This window comes from Lonchura striata, chromosome 25, assembly GCF_050655825.1.
Source record: "Lonchura striata isolate lonStrDom1 chromosome 25, ASM5065582v1, whole genome shotgun sequence".
NCBI lineage: Eukaryota > Metazoa > Chordata > Aves > Passeriformes > Estrildidae > Lonchura > Lonchura striata.
This window is the reverse complement of record NC_140727.1, coordinates 1040535-1057069: the sequence shown is the minus strand read 5'-3', so window position 1 is coordinate 1057069 and position 16535 is coordinate 1040535. Positions and strand designations below refer to the sequence as shown.

General features: G+C 61.1%; 3 protein-coding genes across 23 annotated transcripts; all 3 read left to right on the top strand.

The window, feature by feature from the left end:
• The first annotated feature begins 69 nt into the window (after window positions 1-69).
• Window positions 70-2230, top strand: AQP10 (aquaporin 10). Its single transcript, XM_031506903.3, has 6 exons — window positions 70-383; window positions 1010-1136; window positions 1232-1369; window positions 1456-1574; window positions 1646-1863; window positions 1934-2230. The coding sequence occupies exons 1-6, from the start codon at window positions 213-215 to the stop codon at window positions 2223-2225; spliced, it is 1065 nt and encodes a 354-aa protein (XP_031362763.3). The 5' UTR covers window positions 70-212; the 3' UTR covers window positions 2226-2230.
• A 213-nt stretch (window positions 2231-2443) lies between these two features.
• On the top strand, window positions 2444-11993 carry ATP8B2 (ATPase phospholipid transporting 8B2). 7 transcript variants are annotated; one of them, XM_085560457.1, is made up of 27 exons: window positions 2444-2593; window positions 3308-3359; window positions 4022-4135; window positions 4285-4383; window positions 4540-4601; window positions 4708-4780; window positions 5155-5228; window positions 5382-5461; window positions 5671-5829; window positions 5912-6000; window positions 6074-6270; window positions 6973-7181; window positions 7334-7377; window positions 7452-7617; window positions 7687-7875; window positions 8075-8190; window positions 8340-8504; window positions 8581-8692; window positions 8816-8921; window positions 9040-9181; window positions 9267-9450; window positions 9641-9864; window positions 10154-10237; window positions 10401-10646; window positions 10733-10871; window positions 10957-11087; window positions 11179-11993. In XM_085560457.1, exons 1-27 carry the CDS (start codon window positions 2541-2543, stop codon window positions 11464-11466), a joined length of 3597 nt encoding a protein of 1198 aa, XP_085416583.1. In that variant the 5' UTR covers window positions 2444-2540; the 3' UTR covers window positions 11467-11993. The 7 variants fall into 7 exon arrangements, with proteins under 7 accessions (XP_085416583.1, XP_085416588.1, XP_085416586.1 ...); XM_085560462.1 differs by having other exon boundaries at window positions 3308-3366; XM_085560460.1 differs by having other exon boundaries at window positions 7334-7350; window positions 11179-11831.
• Window positions 11994-12655: 662 nt separating this feature from the next.
• On the top strand, window positions 12656-16139 carry IL6R (interleukin 6 receptor). 15 transcript variants are annotated; one of them, XM_085560500.1, is made up of 10 exons: window positions 12656-12819; window positions 13475-13720; window positions 13823-13926; window positions 14269-14453; window positions 14533-14693; window positions 14763-14907; window positions 14988-15031; window positions 15156-15234; window positions 15325-15433; window positions 15510-16139. In XM_085560500.1, the coding sequence occupies exons 2-10, from the start codon at window positions 13550-13552 to the stop codon at window positions 15697-15699; spliced, it is 1188 nt and encodes a 395-aa protein (XP_085416626.1). In that variant the 5' UTR covers window positions 12656-12819; window positions 13475-13549; the 3' UTR covers window positions 15700-16139. The 15 variants fall into 15 exon arrangements, with proteins under 15 accessions (XP_085416626.1, XP_085416625.1, XP_085416622.1 ...); XM_085560499.1 differs by having other exon boundaries at window positions 14530-14693; XM_085560496.1 differs by having other exon boundaries at window positions 13803-13926; window positions 14533-14654.
• The last annotated feature ends 396 nt before the right edge of the window (window positions 16140-16535 follow it).

Sequence of the window (16535 nt, the reverse complement as noted above, 5' to 3'; positions counted from 1 at the left end):
CTGAGTGAGGTCTTGGCTCCCCACAGCCACTTGGGGATCAGGGTGTTCCTACCCGGCCTTGCCCTTCTGGGGTGCAGCACTGTCACAAGGTGTCCCCGGCCACACACAGGACTCTGGTCCCTGCCAGGCGGCTCCCGTGGTGCAGCCATGATTGGTTTAAAGTCTGCACATAATCACCCACCTGGCTGTGGGGCTCATAAAACCTGCTGCGAATGAGACATCTACACCACTCTCGCCGCTGCTGCCGCTGCCACTGCTGCCTCTGCCCGCTTGTTACTATGGGCACCACTTCTTTCCTGACAAGGGCTCAGAATCTGCTCCGCATCCGGAACCAGCTGGTGCGGGAATGCCTGGGTGAGGTGCTGTCCACCTTTGTGATGATGGTAAGCAGGGCACGCAGGTGGGTTGGGGCTGGGGGGTGTCATGTGGGTGGGACAGGGCTGACGGTGTCGTGGTGGCAGGTGCCAGGGGTCCCGGGGCTCTGCTGCTTGCCCCTTGGGGTTGGAAGCGTTTGGGGCTGTGCCACACTCAAATGTGCAACTCAGCACTGCCTGTCCTCCTGTTTGGACCCTGTTCTCACAGCATGGTCCACCCTGTGCCATGGCTCCGGTGCAATTAGGGTGTGGTGCTGGGCACTGTGTGCCTCAATACCTCCTGCCTCAGAGCAGGAAAAGGCTGGGGCTCTGGTGCTGTTCTTAGCATTTGGGCTGCATCCCACGATGGCAAATGGTGTCCCTGGGGCTATGTTGTGGCACCTCTTCCCCAACTCCTCCCCACAGAAAGCAGTTTATTTAATTGTTTATAATTTGGTTACTTTGCCATCAAAACCACAAGTGAGGGCAGTAACCACCTTCCTGCCAGTCCCTGTCTGGTGTCCAGGTATTGGGGAGCAAAACCAGAGGGGCAGCACCAGCACAGCCCTCGCCTTGCTGCCCTGCAGTATGTGTGGTAGGAGAGTCTCAGCACCAGGCCACCAGAGCTGAGGTGGGGCTACATCCCTCTTCTCCAGACAATCACCCTGAGCAGTGCTGCACAGAAGATTGCCTTCTTTGAGACGAAGGGGAACCTCATCACCAGCTACCTGGGAGGCGCCCTGGGTGTCATGGCAGGCATCTACACGGCAGGGGGAATCTCTGGTGAGACAGAGGAAAGGGTCTCAGCTCTTGCTATCTCCTGGCTCTGAGTCCCCCAGGACCCTCCACTCCCAGCCCTTCTCCTTACTCCATTGCAGGGGCCCACATGAACCCGGCGTTCTCCTTAGCCATGTGCCTGACAGAGCAGTTTCCCTGGTGGAAATTTCCCATCTTTGTGATTGTGCAGATCTTGGGATCTTTCATATCTGCTGGAGCTGTTTACATCCTCTACTATGGTATGGGGGAGCAGCATCGGACAAGGGAACCCCATGGTGACGCTGGGGTGGCCAGGCTTATGTAAATGCTCTGCCTTTGCCCCCAGATGCCATCTGGCACCATAGCAATGGGACCCTTACTGTCTCTGGCCCCCAAGAAACTGCCTCCATCTTCGCCACTTACCCAGCTGACTTTGTGTCCATTGCCAATGGCTTCTTGGACCAGGTGGGTGCTACTGTCAGCTCCCCCAGCCCCCTCAGTCCCCATGGTGTTGAGCTGCTATGTTGTCCTCGCAGGTGATCGGCACAGGGGTGCTGATAATTGCTGTCATGGGCACCATGGATGCCCGCAACAAGCCTGTCCCCAAGGGCCTGGAACCAGTGGTTGTGGCTCTCTTAGTGCTCTCCATTGAGTGTTCCATGGGGGCCAACTGTGGCTGCCCCCTGAACCCTGCCCGTGACATCGGGCCCCGGCTCTTCACCTACCTGGCAGGTTGGGGCCCAGAGGTCTTCAGGTGAGTAGAGGGAAGGGGGCAAGGCGGGGATGGCAGGGATGATCCCCAGCCTACCCTGTCCCATCCTCAGCAGGGGCAATGGGTGGTGGTGGGTGCCACTGGTAGCACCGCTGCTGGGGGCCGCCGTGGGCACGTACCTGTACCAGCTCTTCGTGGCTTTCCACTACCCGGATGAGGACAGCAAAGACGTGGCAGAGCAGGGCTCCATCGTTCTAGTCAACACCGCCATCGACACAGACATTGGGATGTCGCCCAAGGAAAAGGACGCTGGGGAGACAGTGCCTGCCGGGCACCCCCCAACACCACGCGCCAGCAGCACAGTCTCCCCCACAGTCGCTGTCACACCATTAAAAGAGTCCTGAGGGCACGGAGTGTCTTGTCTATGGACGTGGGGCGCAGGGGTATGGTGGAAGGCCAGCCTGCCTGGCTGCAGGGGCACCCCGGCCGGGGTGGGGCTGCCCCACGGGGATCCGGGGACGTCCCCGGCACCGCCGCCGGCAGCCTGCGGCTGTCCGTCCCGCCGGCCCCGCGCGGCTCCCGGAGCCGCCCCGCTCCCGGAGCCGCCGGGCCGCGCTCGCCGCTCCCGCGCCCCCCCACTTCCGCCGCCGAGCGCCGCCGCGGCCATGGGGAGCTGAGGCGGCGGCCCCGGCCCGGCCCGGCCCGGCCGCCCGCTCCCCATGGGCTGCGGGGCCGCGGGACATGGAGCGGTGCGCGGCCCGCCCAGCCCCGGGTAAGCGGCGCCGCGGCGGGCCCGGGGGAGGCCCGGGGGTCCCGGCGGGCCCCGGTGCGGCCGGGGCCCCAGTAACGCGGTGGGGCGGGAGGGCCGGGCCGGCAGCTCGGGCCGGGGCCGTGCCCCGGGGATGTCCGAGAGGTCGCAGCGGGTCCGCGACCCCGGCGGGGGAGCGGGAACGGGGCCGGGGGTGCAGAGATGGGGGTGCAGGGCTGCAGCTAAGCGCGGCTGGGAGTGCGGACTTGAGAGGGTTGGGGGTGCGGGACTGGGGATCCAGGGATGCAGCAGAGCAGGGCTGAGGGAGCAGAGGTGTCCTCTGGGCGTGCAGGGCTGGAAGGGTCCGGTGGCCAGGGATGCCGGGCTGGGGGAGCAGGGAGATGCAGAAGCTGGAGCTCTGGGACTGCAGGTAAGCAGAACTGGGGGTCTCGCAGTGCAGGCTTGGGGGAAGCTGGGCATGTAGAATTTGGGAGTGGAGGTACAGTTAAGCAAGGTTGGGGTTCTAGGTGTGCAAGGGTGCAGGTTCTGGCATGGGGGAGCACAGGACCACATGACACTGCTGGAGAGACTCCTTGTTCCCTGCCTTCTGGGATTCTGGCCTAGCTTGGCTCTCAGGATGGAGAGGAGATTGGGGTGTCAGGTTCAGGCTTTGGGGCTGTCTGGCTGCAGCTACAGGGGTGTCGGGGTGCACGGGGGTGACAGGGCGCTGTGTTGTAGAGGAAGAGCGTCGAGTGCGAGCCAACGCGCGGGAGTACAACGAGAAGTTCCAGTACGCAGTGAGTGAGGGGGGACTGAATCCCTTCCCGGGGCTCCTCGGGCAAGTCGGTGGGGCTGGCGTCTGAACCACCCACACCTCGGTGGAGGGGTGGGGGGAGGCGTTACAACTACAAAATATATGTTTGTCCCTGAAAAAATGGTGCTGATGACATTAATGCCAATATAGCTGTGGGGCCAGCTGGGCACAGTGCACTCCATGTGGAGGATTCAGCCCCGCCCATCCTTGGCCAAGGCCCAGAACCCTCCGGCTCTGCCCACATCCCAGCCTGGTCCCACATCACGATGTGGATCGCAGGCAGCTTCTGAAGGTGCCAAGAGAGGGCAGTGCTCACCTTGACCTCCCCCGACATTGGAAGTTATCCTTGGCTGCTCCAGAGCTGGCTGCAGAGAGGGAAGAAGGGAGTCTGGGTTGGGGTCACCCTTGTGGGGGCCAGGTGCTGCTGCTGGAGGAGGCTGGTCCCAGGGTACCAGCTGGTGACTGAGCCTGAGGAATCGGCTTCCCAAGGAAGCTGCCAGAGGTAGCACAGGAGCAGGAGCCTGACCCCCAAAAGAACATGGTGAGCCGCTGCCCCTGCCCTCCAGAGTGATCTCATCTTGGGGGGTTATGGGGCCTTGGCAGCCTGTGAACCCCCTTCTTGCTCCATCTGTCCCTAGAGCAACTGCATCAAGACCTCCAAGTACAACATTGTCACCTTCCTGCCTGTCAACCTCTTCGAGCAGTTCCAGGAAGTGGCCAACACCTATTTCCTCTTCCTCCTCATCCTGCAGGTGAGTGCAGGCCTTTCCTGCCTGGACATAAAGGAGTGCTTCAAGTAGTGCCATACTTTGGAAGTGGGGAGATTTGGCACCCTTGAGCAGGGGCAGCATGGGCCTGGGGCTGGCTAGTTCCTGTGTAATTTCCTGTTCCCTGTCCCCAGCTGATTCCTCAGATCTCTTCGCTCTCCTGGTTTACCACCATCGTGCCTTTGGTTCTTGTCTTAACCATCACAGCTGTCAAAGATGCCACCGATGACTATGTGAGTGGTTCCCCCTGTGCCCCTCTGCCCACTGAGCAGGGGGTTGGGATGCTGTGCAGGGGTGCAGTGTCCAGGGCCGTGGCACTTGAGATGGTGGGGTAGCGCAGGACTCCATCCCCAGGAGGCTGACACTGCTGTCTCTTCCCCCTGTCCCAGTTTCGCCATAAAAGCGACAACCAGGTGAACAACCGGCAGTCTCAGGTCCTGATCGGTGGAGTGTGAGTGTCTTGGGCACAGAGCAGTGGAGAGGGAGTCAGGGACCCTGCGGGACGTGGCAGTGGGCAGGGCAAGGCTCCTGCCTGACTTTTGCTGTCCCCTCCACAGCCTTCGGCAGGAGCAGTGGATGAACGTCCGTGTTGGAGACATCATCAAGTTGGAGAACAACCAGTTTGTGGCGGTGAGTGCAGCCCTGAGACAAGTATGGTTCCAGCAGGGTGGTTGGCACACATGGATCACAGAGGAGTGTGTTGCCACTCCCACTTTGCTTTTGTGCTCTTCCATCACTGCCCAGGGTGGGGACATTATGGACTTCCAATGTGGAACTTGCATTTAGGTTGGAGAGTTGGGGCTGTAGTGGAGCCATATTTTGAATTCTGAGGATCTGGGCAGTTGGAGTGATGGTGGCTAGGCTCGGGTGCAAAGGACACGTGGGGTTAGGGACAGCCTTTGCAGATCCAGGGAGTTCCAAGGACATCCAAGGGCCAGGAGCTTCTTTGGGGAAGGCATGAGGGAGCCCCGGTGTTGGCACAACCCTTCACGAGTCTCTCCCAGCAGGCTGACCTCCTCCTCCTCTCCAGCAGTGAACCCCATGGGTTATGCTACATAGAGACTGCAGAGCTGGATGGGTAGGTGTCCCTGCTCACCTTGGGGGGCCATGGAAGGCAAGAGGTGGGAGTGAGAGTGGGCTGCAGGCAGGGCAGGAGCAGCTGGGCAGCACCTGCAAAGGCTCTCCCTGCCAGGCTGTCTCTTACCCACATGTGGTGCCTTCCTACCTGCAGAGAGACCAACATGAAGGTGCGTCAGGCCATCCCCGTCACCGCGGAGCTGGGGGACACCAGCCAGCTGGCTCGCTTTGACGGTGAGTGCCTGTGACCAGCCCTCTGCCACGGGACAGCCCCCCATGGTCCTTTTTCTGTCACCCTTGGTAGACAAGGACCAGCCACATGGCGTTGTCATTCTGCGGCTCCAAGCGGATCTCTGGGGAGCCAGGGATGGTGCTGGGAGCACTGGGATGGAGCTGGCCCTATGGAGAAGGCAAGTCCCAGCTGAGCCATCCTGTGCACCCAGGTGAGGTGATCTGTGAACCCCCCAACAACAAGCTGGACAAGTTTGGTGGGACACTGTACTGGAAGGAGAGCAAGTACCCCCTGAGCAACCAGAACATGCTGCTGCGGGGCTGCGTCCTGCGCAACACTGAGTGGTGCTTTGGCCTCGTCATCTTTGCAGGTGGGCTGAGGCAGCAGCTGCTACTGCACTGCACAGAGGGGAGGGAGGGAAAGACACCCCCTGATGCCTTCCCACTCCCCAGGACCTGACACAAAACTGATGCAGAACAGCGGCCGGACCAAATTTAAGCGGACAAGCATTGACCGCCTGATGAACACGCTGGTGCTCTGGGTATGCAGAAGGGAGATCCTGGGAGCCCTGGCTCTGACCCAGTCAGGGCTCTGATGTACTGTCCTGTCCCCAGATCTTTGGGTTCCTGGTGTGCATGGGAGTGATCCTGGCCATTGGCAATGCCATCTGGGAGCACGAGGTGGGCGTCTGCTTCCAGATCTACTTGCCCTGGGATGAGGGTGTGCACAGTGCCTTCTTCTCTGGCTTCCTCTCCTTCTGGTCCTACATCATCATCCTCAACACTGTGGTGCCCATCTCGCTCTATGTGAGGTAGGGCAGGGGGCAGAGGGGCTGGGCAGGGGGGTGTATGAGAAATTAGGGGAGCCCTCTTGGGAGGGGAGACAGGGATGGAGATCCACAGGCAGAACGGTGTGTTCTGTGGGTGGGTGTGGGCTACTCTCTTGGTGACAGGCCATGTCTGCCTTCAGGGATACCCCAAGACGTGAGGACCCCAAAGGTCCCTCAGGGTCCCCCCAGCTGTGTCTGTCTGGCTGCTGTTTCTCCCCGCCCTGGCTGCACGCTGGCTATTTTGCTCTGCCCTCCTGCAGCTCCCAGGCTCCTGCACTGTCCCTTTCTCTCTCTCTTTTAATTTCTCTCTCTTTTCGTTCCCCAGCATGGGTTCTGTCACCCTTAGCCCCGAGGTAAGAATGTGTCACCTCCACCCCTCCCACTCATTGCTGTTTGCCCTGTGGGCTTGGGAGGGGTTCAGGGTTTGTAGGTGTGTGAGCTGCCTGGGGAGCCCCGTGGGCGCCTTGCCTCGGTCCCCAGCCCTCGCTTAGCGGTGGCTGTCAGCAGGAATGGGTTGCAGGCCAGCCCCCGGGAAGGGTGTGGGAGCTAGGAAGCCATGGGGGGTACCTGGGGTGCTGGAGTGGCCAGGGCACTGTGGGTCTGGGGTGGGCATGTGTATGCCTCTCGCTGGCTCAGCAGAGTGTGCTGCCCTGCCCCAGTGACACCCAGCCATCCTCCCTGCAGCGTTGAGGTGATCCGGCTTGGGCACAGCTACTTCATCAACTGGGACAAGAAGATGTACTGTGCCAAGCGCCGGACGCCAGCTGAAGCCCGCACCACCACCCTCAATGAGGAGCTGGGGCAGGTGGAGTACATCTTCTCTGACAAGACTGGCACCCTCACCCAGAATATCATGGTCTTTAGCAAGTGCTCTGTGAACGGGCACAGCTATGGTGAGCACCAGATGCCAGAGCCAGACTAGGGCTCCCCACCTCTGTTTGGGGCAGTCAGGGGACAAGGGGGCTTAGCGAGAGCATTGTGGGGCAGCAGCAGGTGCTGTGGTGTTGAGTGTCTGTTGTAGTTAACTCCATACCCTGTTTTGCAGGTGATGTGCAGGACATGGTAGGTCACAAGGCAGAGCTGGGAGAGGTAAGGGTGCTGTCAGTTCAGTGCCTGTTCACACCAAGTGCCACAGGGGGGTAACCCCAACTTTGCCCCTGCAGAGGCCAGAGCCAGTAGACTTCTCCTTCAACCCACTGGCTGACCCACGGTTCCAGTTCTGGGACCCCAGCCTACTGGAAGCCGTCAAGCTGGGAGACCTCCATGTGCACGAGTTCTTCCGCCTGCTTTCGCTCTGTCACACTGTCATGTCCGAGGAGAAGAGTGAAGGTAGGTGTGGGGCAGGATCTATCCCTGTGGGTCACAAGACACTGTCACTGACCCCCATGCTGTCCGCAGGGGAGCTGTTGTACAAGGCACAGTCCCCAGATGAGGGAGCGCTGGTCACAGCCGCCAGAAACTTTGGCTTTGTGTTCCGGTCCCGCACGCCCAAGACCATCACAGTGCACGAGCTGGGTCAAGCCATCACCTACCAGCTGCTGGCCATCCTGGACTTCAACAACATCCGCAAGCGCATGTCCGTCATCGGTGAGGTCCTGGGCACGGCACGGGGGCTGGGAGGGCCACGTGGGGCTGCAGCATGGGGCTCACTGTGGTGTGCTGGGGGACCAGTTCAACGCTGATGGGGATGTACCTGTGGAGGCATCAGCAAGTTAATGGCTGGGGGTCAGAGTGGGACCTGCTCCTGCACCCCTGAGCCAGGCAGCATGTCCCGTGCTCCCTGCAGTCCGCAGCCCTGAGGGCAAGATCCGGCTCTACTGCAAAGGCGCTGACACCATCCTGCTGGAGCGGCTGCACCCCGTCAACCAGGACCTGAGCAGCATCACCACCGACCACCTCAACGTGCGTAGGACAGGGTCCTGCAGGCGGGTGGGGAGGAAAGAACGGCTGCCCAGGAGCCTGAGCTGGGCTTGTGCCCTGTCCTAGGAACACCACTGGGGTCTGGGGACGCCATTGGGGTCTGCCAGCACACCAGCTCTGACCGCTTGCAGGAGTATGCTGGTGAGGGGCTGCGGACACTGGTGCTGGCTTACAAAGACCTGGAGGAGAGCTACTACAAGGACTGGTCTGAGAGGCTGCATCGAGTTGGCAGTGCCCCCGAGGCCCGTGAGGATCACCTGGCTCGGCTCTACGATGAGGTGGAGCATGATATGATGGTAGGTGGCTGGAGGCTGAGGCTGGTGGTGGCTGGGGGCAGCCCCTGCTGATCTCCCACCTGTTTGGGTCCCCCAGCTGCTTGGAGCCACAGCCATCGAGGACAAACTGCAGCAGGGGGTCCCTGAAACCATTGCCATCTTGACACTGGCCAACATCAAGATCTGGGTGCTGACAGGGGACAAGCAGGGTGAGGCGTGGCTGAGGTGCTGGCTGGAGATGAGAATTTTTGTGGGCTGGATTCCACTTGCTGGGATCCCTACTGCTCTCTCCTGAATGGACTCTGTCTCAGCCCCTGGTTTCCTGTCCTCAGAAACAGCTGTGAACATCGGCTACTCCTGCAAGATGCTGACAGATGACATGACAGAGGTGTTTGTGGTCACAGGCCACACTGTGCTGGAGGTGCGAGAGGAGCTACGGTGAGGACTGGAGGGCAGAGGACACAGAACAGCAACAGTGTGGGGCACAGCTGCAGCTGGGGTAGCTAGAGCTATGGAAGGGCCCTGAGATGGAACCCTGTGCCCCCTCTCTCCTCAGGAAAGCCCGGGAGAAGATGATGGATGCATCGCGTTCTGTGTGCAATGGCTTCTCCTACCAGGAGAAACTCTCCTCCAAGCTTACCTCTGTGCTGGAAGCCATTGCGGGCGAGTACGCCCTGGTCATCAATGGGCACAGCTTGGTAGGGCCCTGGGAGTGCCAGGCAGGACAAGGCCCTGTGCCTGGCTGTGTACCATGATCCCAGCTGTCCCTTGCTCTCCTTGCAGGCCCATGCACTGGAGGCAGACATGGAGGTGGAATTCCTGGAGACAGCGTGTGCCTGCAAGGCCGTCATCTGCTGCCGTGTCACACCGCTGCAGAAAGCCCAGGTGGTGGAGCTGGTGAAGAAGTACAAGAAAGCTGTCACTTTGGCCATTGGGGATGGGGCCAACGATGTCAGCATGATCAAGAGTAAGGCCTGGGATCTGGGGGACCACAGGAGAAGACAGGCCGCCCCCCTGCACCATCCTGGGGCCTGTGGGAGCTTCTCTGCTCACCTCTCTGTGCCCCACAGGAGCAAAGTGCCTGTGCTGGGGGTGCTGCTCTTTTCCCCTGTGCTCCTGGCAGCCCTCTCTTTACCTATCTCTCCTTCCCTCCACAGCTGCCCACATTGGGGTGGGCATCAGTGGGCAGGAAGGCATCCAGGCTGTGCTGGCCTCCGACTACTCCTTCTCCCAGTTCAAGTTCCTACAGCGTCTGCTCCTGGTGCATGGGCGCTGGTCCTACCTGCGCATGTGCAAGTTTCTTTGCTACTTCTTCTATAAGAACTTTGCCTTCACCATGGTCCACTTCTGGTTTGGCTTCTTCTGCGGCTTCTCAGCACAGGTGAGTTAGTGGCTTTTCTCACTGAGAGCTGGGGAGGGTTTTCCTGCAGGGCTCCTTGGTTCTGAAGCGTGTTCAGGTCCATGACCCCCTGTGGGGATGCATCCTGAGCCAGGAGGCACAGCCTGCATCCAGCGTGCCGTGTGTGAGGAGCCTGTGGTCAGGGTGGGCAGTCCTGGGGGGCTGGGGACAGCTCTCCTGTCCTTGCAGCTGTGGGCACAGGGACTTGGGGGCTGGCTGGGGCACAGAGTGGGCAAGTCTTGTGCCCTGCTGAGTGCTCTATTCCATACAGACAGTGTATGACCAGTACTTCATCACACTGTACAACATCGTCTACACGTCTCTGCCTGTTCTCGCTATGGGTGTCTTTGACCAGGTATGGTGGGGGTTAGTGAGAGGTCCCTGCATGTGTGAGGAGTCTGTACCCACCCTGTGGGAAGAAGGGCTGCCTGGGTGCCTGAGTTGGGCTGTCCTCATTCCACGGGCTGTGGTGGATACTGCTCCCACCCAGGGCTAAAGGGAGGTGCCCATGCCCCCAGGATGTGCCAGAGCAGCGGAGCATGGAGTACCCTAAACTCTACGAGCCTGGGCAGCTGAACCTGCTCTTCAACAAGCGGGAGTTCTTCATCTGCATTGCCCAGGGCATCTACACCTCCATCCTCATGTTCTTCATCCCCTACGGCGTCTTCGCTGATGCCACTCGTGACGACGGCGCCCAGCTGGCTGACTATCAGTCCTTCGCCGTTACTGTCGCCACCTCCCTCGTGATTGTCGTCAGTGTGCAGGTGGGGTTGTGGCTACTCGGCCCCAGACCCTCGGGGCACCTCAGGCATCCCCTGAGCCCTGTCTCTTCCTGCATCCCCCCGACTAGATTGGGTTAGACACAGGATTCTGGACAGCCATCAACCACTTCTTCATCTGGGGCAGCCTGGCCGCCTACTTCGCCATCCTGTTCACCATGCACAGCGACGGCCTCTTCCGGATGTTCCCCAACCAGTTCCGCTTTGTGGGTGAGTCCCTGTGTGCCCTCTGCTCCCCACCCCAGCAGGGTGCTGCCCTGGCCCAGCCCTCACTGGATTCATTCTTTCCCCCCAGGTAACGCACAGAACACGCTGGCCCAGCCCACGGTCTGGCTGACCATCGCTCTCACCGCCGTAGTCTGCATCGTGCCCGTTGTGGCCTTTCGCTTCCTTAAGCTGGACCTGAAGCCAGAGCTCTCAGATACGGTGAGAGTCATGGCTGTGGGAGCGGTCACAGGGCCCCAGCCCTGAGGAGAGGTGGTTCCCCAGGGCCCTGACCCTGGCCCTGTGTCCCCAGGTGCGCTACACTCAGCTGGTACGGAAGAAGCAGAAGACGCAGCACCGGTGCATGCGGCACGCAGGGCGCGTGGGCTCGTGCCGCTCTGGCTATGCCTTCTCCCATCAGGAGGGTTTCGGGGAGCTCATCATGTCTGGCAAGAACATGCGGCTTAGCTCCTTGGCACTCTCCAGCTTTGCCCCCCGCCCCAGCACCAGCTGGATTGACACCCTGCGGAAGAAGAAGGGCTGCGAGGGCAGCAGTGCCGGCAGCCCCAGCGGCGCAGCCGACAAGACTCTCAGGGTGTGAGGCTGGAGGGAGTCACATCTCTTCCAGTGCAGCTGGGAGCTCCCCTCCTCTGCCCCTGGCCTTGGGGAGGGCAAAGCCCCTTATCGCCGGGTCCCATGGTTGGGGCAGAGGTGATATGGGGACCAGTGCTGAGGTTTAGAGGAGTCTGGACTGCGCCTTCTAGCCAAAAAATACAGTTTTTCCCTCCCCAGGGAGGGTGGATGGATGGATGGATGGATGGATGGATGGATGGATGTCATCACCATCAGCCTCTCCTGCACACCCCCGCATTGAGTCCTCCATCAGTATTCAATTCCACTGAGTGCAAATGCCCCATCACACATGAATGTATTGTACCAGAGGTGCAGGGCTCTGGGAGGACTCTGGACTGTGACCTCTCTGTGCGCTTCACCCACGTGTCTTTTTTTTATATAAACAAAAAAAAAAAAAAAAAAAAAAAAAGGAAAAAAAAGGCACCCCCCCCCAAAAAAAAAATAGTAACCAAAACAACAACAACAACAAAAAAAAGGTAAGGAAAAACCCTCTGAGTTTACAGAGCAACTCATTTCTTGGCTGTGTACAGGGAGAAGGGGGGAGGAAGCTCACCCTCCTTGTCCCCGGTTCACCAGGGCGGTGGGTGCTGGGTCGGAAAGGGGAAGTGTTCTGTGCCACAGGGAGTCTGGGTTTTGGCGCTGCCGTGATTTCACTCCCACGCGTGGTCTTGCGCAACCCTCGGCCTCTGCTTCCTCCCTCATCCTCCTCCTCTGCAGCTCCTGCGGGACTGAGCACTACAGAAGTGTGGGTGGGCACTGGGGACCCCCGGGGAGTCTCTGGGGCTGTTGGGGTCCCAGAGACGCGGTACCAAAGAGGAGCTTGTTAAGACGGTTCTTAGCGAGGGCTGGAGGGGATTTGGGGCGGTTTTGGGGTTGCTTCGGTGGAGGGGCCGCGTATCGAGGTGGATAATTTATGGCAAGTTTCTGTCTGGTGGAATGGTATCATTTTATGGTTCTATGGTTCTTGAGGGAAAAAAACCCAAGCAACCCAAAGCAACTTTTTTTTTTTTTTTTTAAATTTACAAGAAGAAAATAATGTTGTGAGCAGATCCTGCCGCGTCCCGTATCGGGGGCGGGGGAAGGTACGGAAGAGGTCCCGGGGCGCGGGGCTGGAGGCGCGGCGGGGCCCGCCCGGCCCCGGGCGCACGTGCCGCCCCGCCCCTCGCCGGTTTCACAACCGCGGCCGCCGCCGATGTTTTCCTCCGCGGGACTGGGCGCATGGCGCGGCCGCCGGGGCCGCTTCTCCTCCTCCTCCTCCTCCTCCTCCCTCTCCGCTTCCTCCTGCGCCTCGCCGCCGCCGGGCGGCCCTGCGGCCCCGCCGGTGAGTGCGGCCGGCACCGGGCCGGGCGGCAGAGGGGCTGGCCCGGAGCCGGTGCCTTGGGCCTCGTGGGTCCGGGCACGGCCAGGGGACACACGCGGTTCCCTGCCGGCCCCAGGGGAGCTCAGCCGGGCCCGGGGAGGCGGGCGGGTGGTGGTACGGGACAGCCCTGGGGGGTGAGGGCTGCGTCCCGGGTGCCGTGTCCCGGGTGCTTCGTCCCGTGTCCCGGGTGCTCTGTCCGGTGGCCCGGGTGCCATGTCCCGGTGCTGGCTGCCTGCTGGGTGCGTTCCCAGCAGCAGGAGCCGAAGGGAACAGCAGGTTGACGCCGCTGACCTTTGGAGGGAGCCGGGAGCGCTGCCCAGGCTTCGCCCGGGCTGCCGGCCAGCGCAGTCGCTTAACCCCTCTGGCACTGGACCCCCACCCAGGGACTCCCGCGACCACCAGTCCCAGTCTGCCACCTTCCCTGAGCTCTGCTCCCTGCCACCAGACCCCTCATACCCCACAATGTGAGGAGCCACTGCCACTCTCCAGCTCAGTGCCCTGGCCCCCAGCAGTCACTGGACATGTGGAGCAGATAATTGGGTGCCTTCTATCTCCAGGGACACCCACTGGGCCGGGGGTCTCATCCTCATTGCCCAGTCCCCTCTCGTTCCTCCAGGACTGTCGCGGGACACGGTGTTGGGCCGCCTGGGAGCCAATATCACACTGACCTGCCAGGACGAGGAGCCTGCAAATGCCACGGTGCTGTGGCAGGTGCAGGAGCAGGGGGCAGCAGGGGCCTGGGGACGACAGCTGGCAGAGGGTAACACGCTGCTCCTGCGGCGGCTGCGCTACGAGGACTCTGGGCGCTACAGCTGCACTGTGGGGAGCCACCTGCTGCGCTCCCTGCGGCTGCTGGTGGCAGGTGGGTCCACGCTGGGGTGGGAATGTCCCTTTCAGCATTGCCTGTCATGGCCCCTGTCCCCCAGCACCTCCCTGCCTTGCAGAGCCCCCTGAAACTCCCCAGGTCTCCTGCTACCGGCGGAGCCATGACAAGGATGTCCTGTGTGAGTGGCCACAGCAGAAGAAACCGTCCCCAGAGACACGGGCAGTGCTCTGGGTGAAGCGGAGGTGAGTGCTGGCGCTGCATCCACCACGGGTTGGGACCCCAGTAGGACAGAATATGTCCCTTTCTGTGGACCTGGTGCCATCTGGGACCCCAGGCTCAGGCTGCTTGCCTCCCTGCAGACCCTTCCCTAGCAGTGACTGGTAGCTGCAAGTCCCCAGCACAGGATGTGTTCCTTCCCCATGGCCCCATTGCCCAGTGCTGCCTGGGAGCCCACGGCACAGAATGTATCCTCCCCACAGACCCTTTTTCTAACACTGCTGGGGACTCCACAGCATAGGACATGTCCCCCACAGCTGCCCTGTGCCTAGAGCATGCTGCAGCCCCCCTGAGCTGTGACCTCACAGGTTTGTGGCTGAGAATGCCACAGAGCAGCGGTGCCGCTACTTCTCCAAGGCACGGAAGTTCGTTTGCCGGGTGAAGGTGCCACCTGGCACTGATGATACCAAACACCTCGTGGTGTCCACATGTGTCAGCAACAGTGCTGGAGGCTCAGCTGGCAAAGACAAGATCATCACCCCCAGCAGTGTCCGTGAGTGCTGCCCCTGTTGCTGGGAGCTGGGGTGGCCAGGGTGCAGAGCGAGGCCCTGAGCCCCCCGCTTTCCCAGCAGTGAAGCCAGACCCCCCTGTCAATGTGACGGTGGAGGCTCTGGAGAAGGCGCCGCAGCGGCTGCAGGTGAACTGGTCCTACCCCCCATCCTGGGACCCCCGTTTCTACTGGCTCCGCTTCCAGGTCCGCTACCGCCCCGAGCCTGCCCCAACCTTCGTGGAGGTGAGACCCTGCTCGCTGGCATGCTGCTTGTCCCTGGCCAGACTGTCCCCAGCCCTGTGTCCCCTCCAGGTGGATCAGGTGACAACAACTTGGCTTGACATCCGTGACGCGTGGCGCGGGATGAGGCACGTGGTGCAGGTGAGGGCCAAGGATGAGTTCGGCCATGGCACGTGGAGCGAGTGGAGCCAGGAGGCCATGGGTACCCCCTGGACAGGTAGGAGAGAAACATGAGGCCCTGGGACTGGGGGCTCAGCATGGGCTCTCCCAGTCTCATACTCCCCCGTCACTGTGCAGACCCCTGCGACCTCACCTCTGAAATGGAGCCTTTCAGCTCACAGGTAAGTGGTCTCAGTCCTGGGAAGGATCACACGTTCCTGAAGGGGTCTCCTGTCCCTGTGTGGGACACGGGGACACCAGGGCATGAGGGATGACCTGTCTCATTGTGCCCCCCACCTTTTGCAGGTCCCCATGGAAGATGGCACCTATGGGGTGACACTGCCCCCCGAGTTCTTTGGGGAGGATGATACTGATGGTGCTGGTGGTGAGGAAGGATTCCAGGACTGGGGCAGGGGGGCAGGGACACCCAGGTGCCTTATCCTCACAATGAACCCACCCATTCTCTCTGTGTCAGGGTCTGTCATGGAATCCAGCACCCATCCTGAGACATCCCCCTATGCCTTCCTGGTCACCGGGGGCAGTCTGCTCCTTGGCATCGCCCTGTTTGTTGGCATTGTGGTGAGGTGAGTGCCAGGGGGACTGGTCCAGGGGGCTCTGTCTGCCCCCTCCCTGACCTGGAGCCGCTCTTCTCCCCTGCAGGTACAGGCAGATGTGGTGGACAAGTAGGCAGGAGACGACCAAGCCAGAAGGCGAGGGGCAGCACATGCTGGTCCCTCTAGGCTTACCCCCACCCACACTCAGTGATACCCCTCTGCTCTCACACCCTGCCCCCTCAGCCCCTGGAGTGCTCCACATGACTCACGCAGATTATTCCTCCTCAGGGCAGTAGCCAGGGACTGAATATGTTGGTAGGTGCTTGGGGGTTGGATGTGGGGTCCCAGGGCTTCGATGTGGCTCTGGGAGCAATTCCCCCCCACTATCTGGTGGCTCTGTGGCTGGAACAAGCCTCTGAGGAGAATCAGTGCCATCCCCCATGGAGAAGAAGCTGAGAAAAAACAAACTGGGTCCTGGGGGACACCATGGCCAAGCTGGGATGGCTGGGAGTGACAGCACTGGAAGCATGGCTGCACCAGAGCATGGAGCTGGCCCGGGACTGGGTTTGGGGGTCCCACAGGGAAGGACCTGGTCCCTACAGTGCCAGGGGTTCGGGGAGGGAGGGCCTGGCTGGATCAGCCCAATACCTCTGCTCCAACCCCCTCAGGGCTCCTTTTTAAAGCATATGTTGGGGAAACAGGACAATGTGGCTCAAATAAATGCTTTGGATTTATACTGGAGTGGCTGCTGGGAGTGGGGTAACAGAGGGGTCGCTGCAGGCTCCCCATTGCCTGGGAATGGCTCCAGTGGGGTTGCTGCCCCACTTCATTCACCCCCTCCCTTGCTGTAGCCTAACTATGCTCCCGCCACCATGTACCCCAGGCTGTGCTCCGTGGTTCACTGGTGCCTCCCAGGCTGTAGCCCGTGTGCTGTGCACACCTTCATGGCACAAACCCCCTGCCCTGCACCCCCAGCCATGCCTCCTCTGTCACGCACTGCTCGCCCCGTGCTGCGTTGTGCAACACCCTGGGGAGCTGCAGCTGCACCCGGGCAGGAAACCACAGGCTGAGGGGAGAGGGTGCTCAGGCACCCTGGGGACAGTGTTCCTCTTCCCTTCTGCTGGCCCCCCGC

What these genes read in the sequence shown, in the direction of transcription:
- IL6R (XM_085560488.1), top strand. Translation starts at nt 12,717, where the DNA reads ATGGCGCGGCCGCCGGGGCCGCTTCTCCTCCTCCTCCTCCTCCTCCTC. An exon ending in GTGCTCTGGGTGAAGCGGAG is followed by an intron (nt 13,927 to 14,268) that starts GTGAGTGCTGGC and finishes GTGACCTCACAG; the next exon opens with GTTTGTGGCTGAGAATGCCA. An exon ending in TTTGTTGGCATTGTGGTGAG is followed by an intron (nt 15,434 to 15,509) that starts GTGAGTGCCAGG and finishes TCTCCCCTGCAG; the next exon opens with GTACAGGCAGATGTGGTGGA.
- ATP8B2 (XM_085560457.1), top strand. Translation starts at nt 2,541, where the DNA reads ATGGGCTGCGGGGCCGCGGGACATGGAGCGGTGCGCGGCCCGCCCAGC. An exon ending in TCTTCCTCCTCATCCTGCAG is followed by an intron (nt 4,136 to 4,284) that starts GTGAGTGCAGGC and finishes CCCTGTCCCCAG; the next exon opens with CTGATTCCTCAGATCTCTTC. An exon ending in GCTGACAGGGGACAAGCAGG is followed by an intron (nt 8,693 to 8,815) that starts GTGAGGCGTGGC and finishes TCCTGTCCTCAG; the next exon opens with AAACAGCTGTGAACATCGGC.
- AQP10 (XM_031506903.3), top strand. Translation starts at nt 213, where the DNA reads ATGAGACATCTACACCACTCTCGCCGCTGCTGCCGCTGCCACTGCTGC. An exon ending in CACGGCAGGGGGAATCTCTG is followed by an intron (nt 1,137 to 1,231) that starts GTGAGACAGAGG and finishes ACTCCATTGCAG; the next exon opens with GGGCCCACATGAACCCGGCG. An exon ending in TGGGGCCCAGAGGTCTTCAG is followed by an intron (nt 1,864 to 1,933) that starts GTGAGTAGAGGG and finishes TCCCATCCTCAG; the next exon opens with CAGGGGCAATGGGTGGTGGT.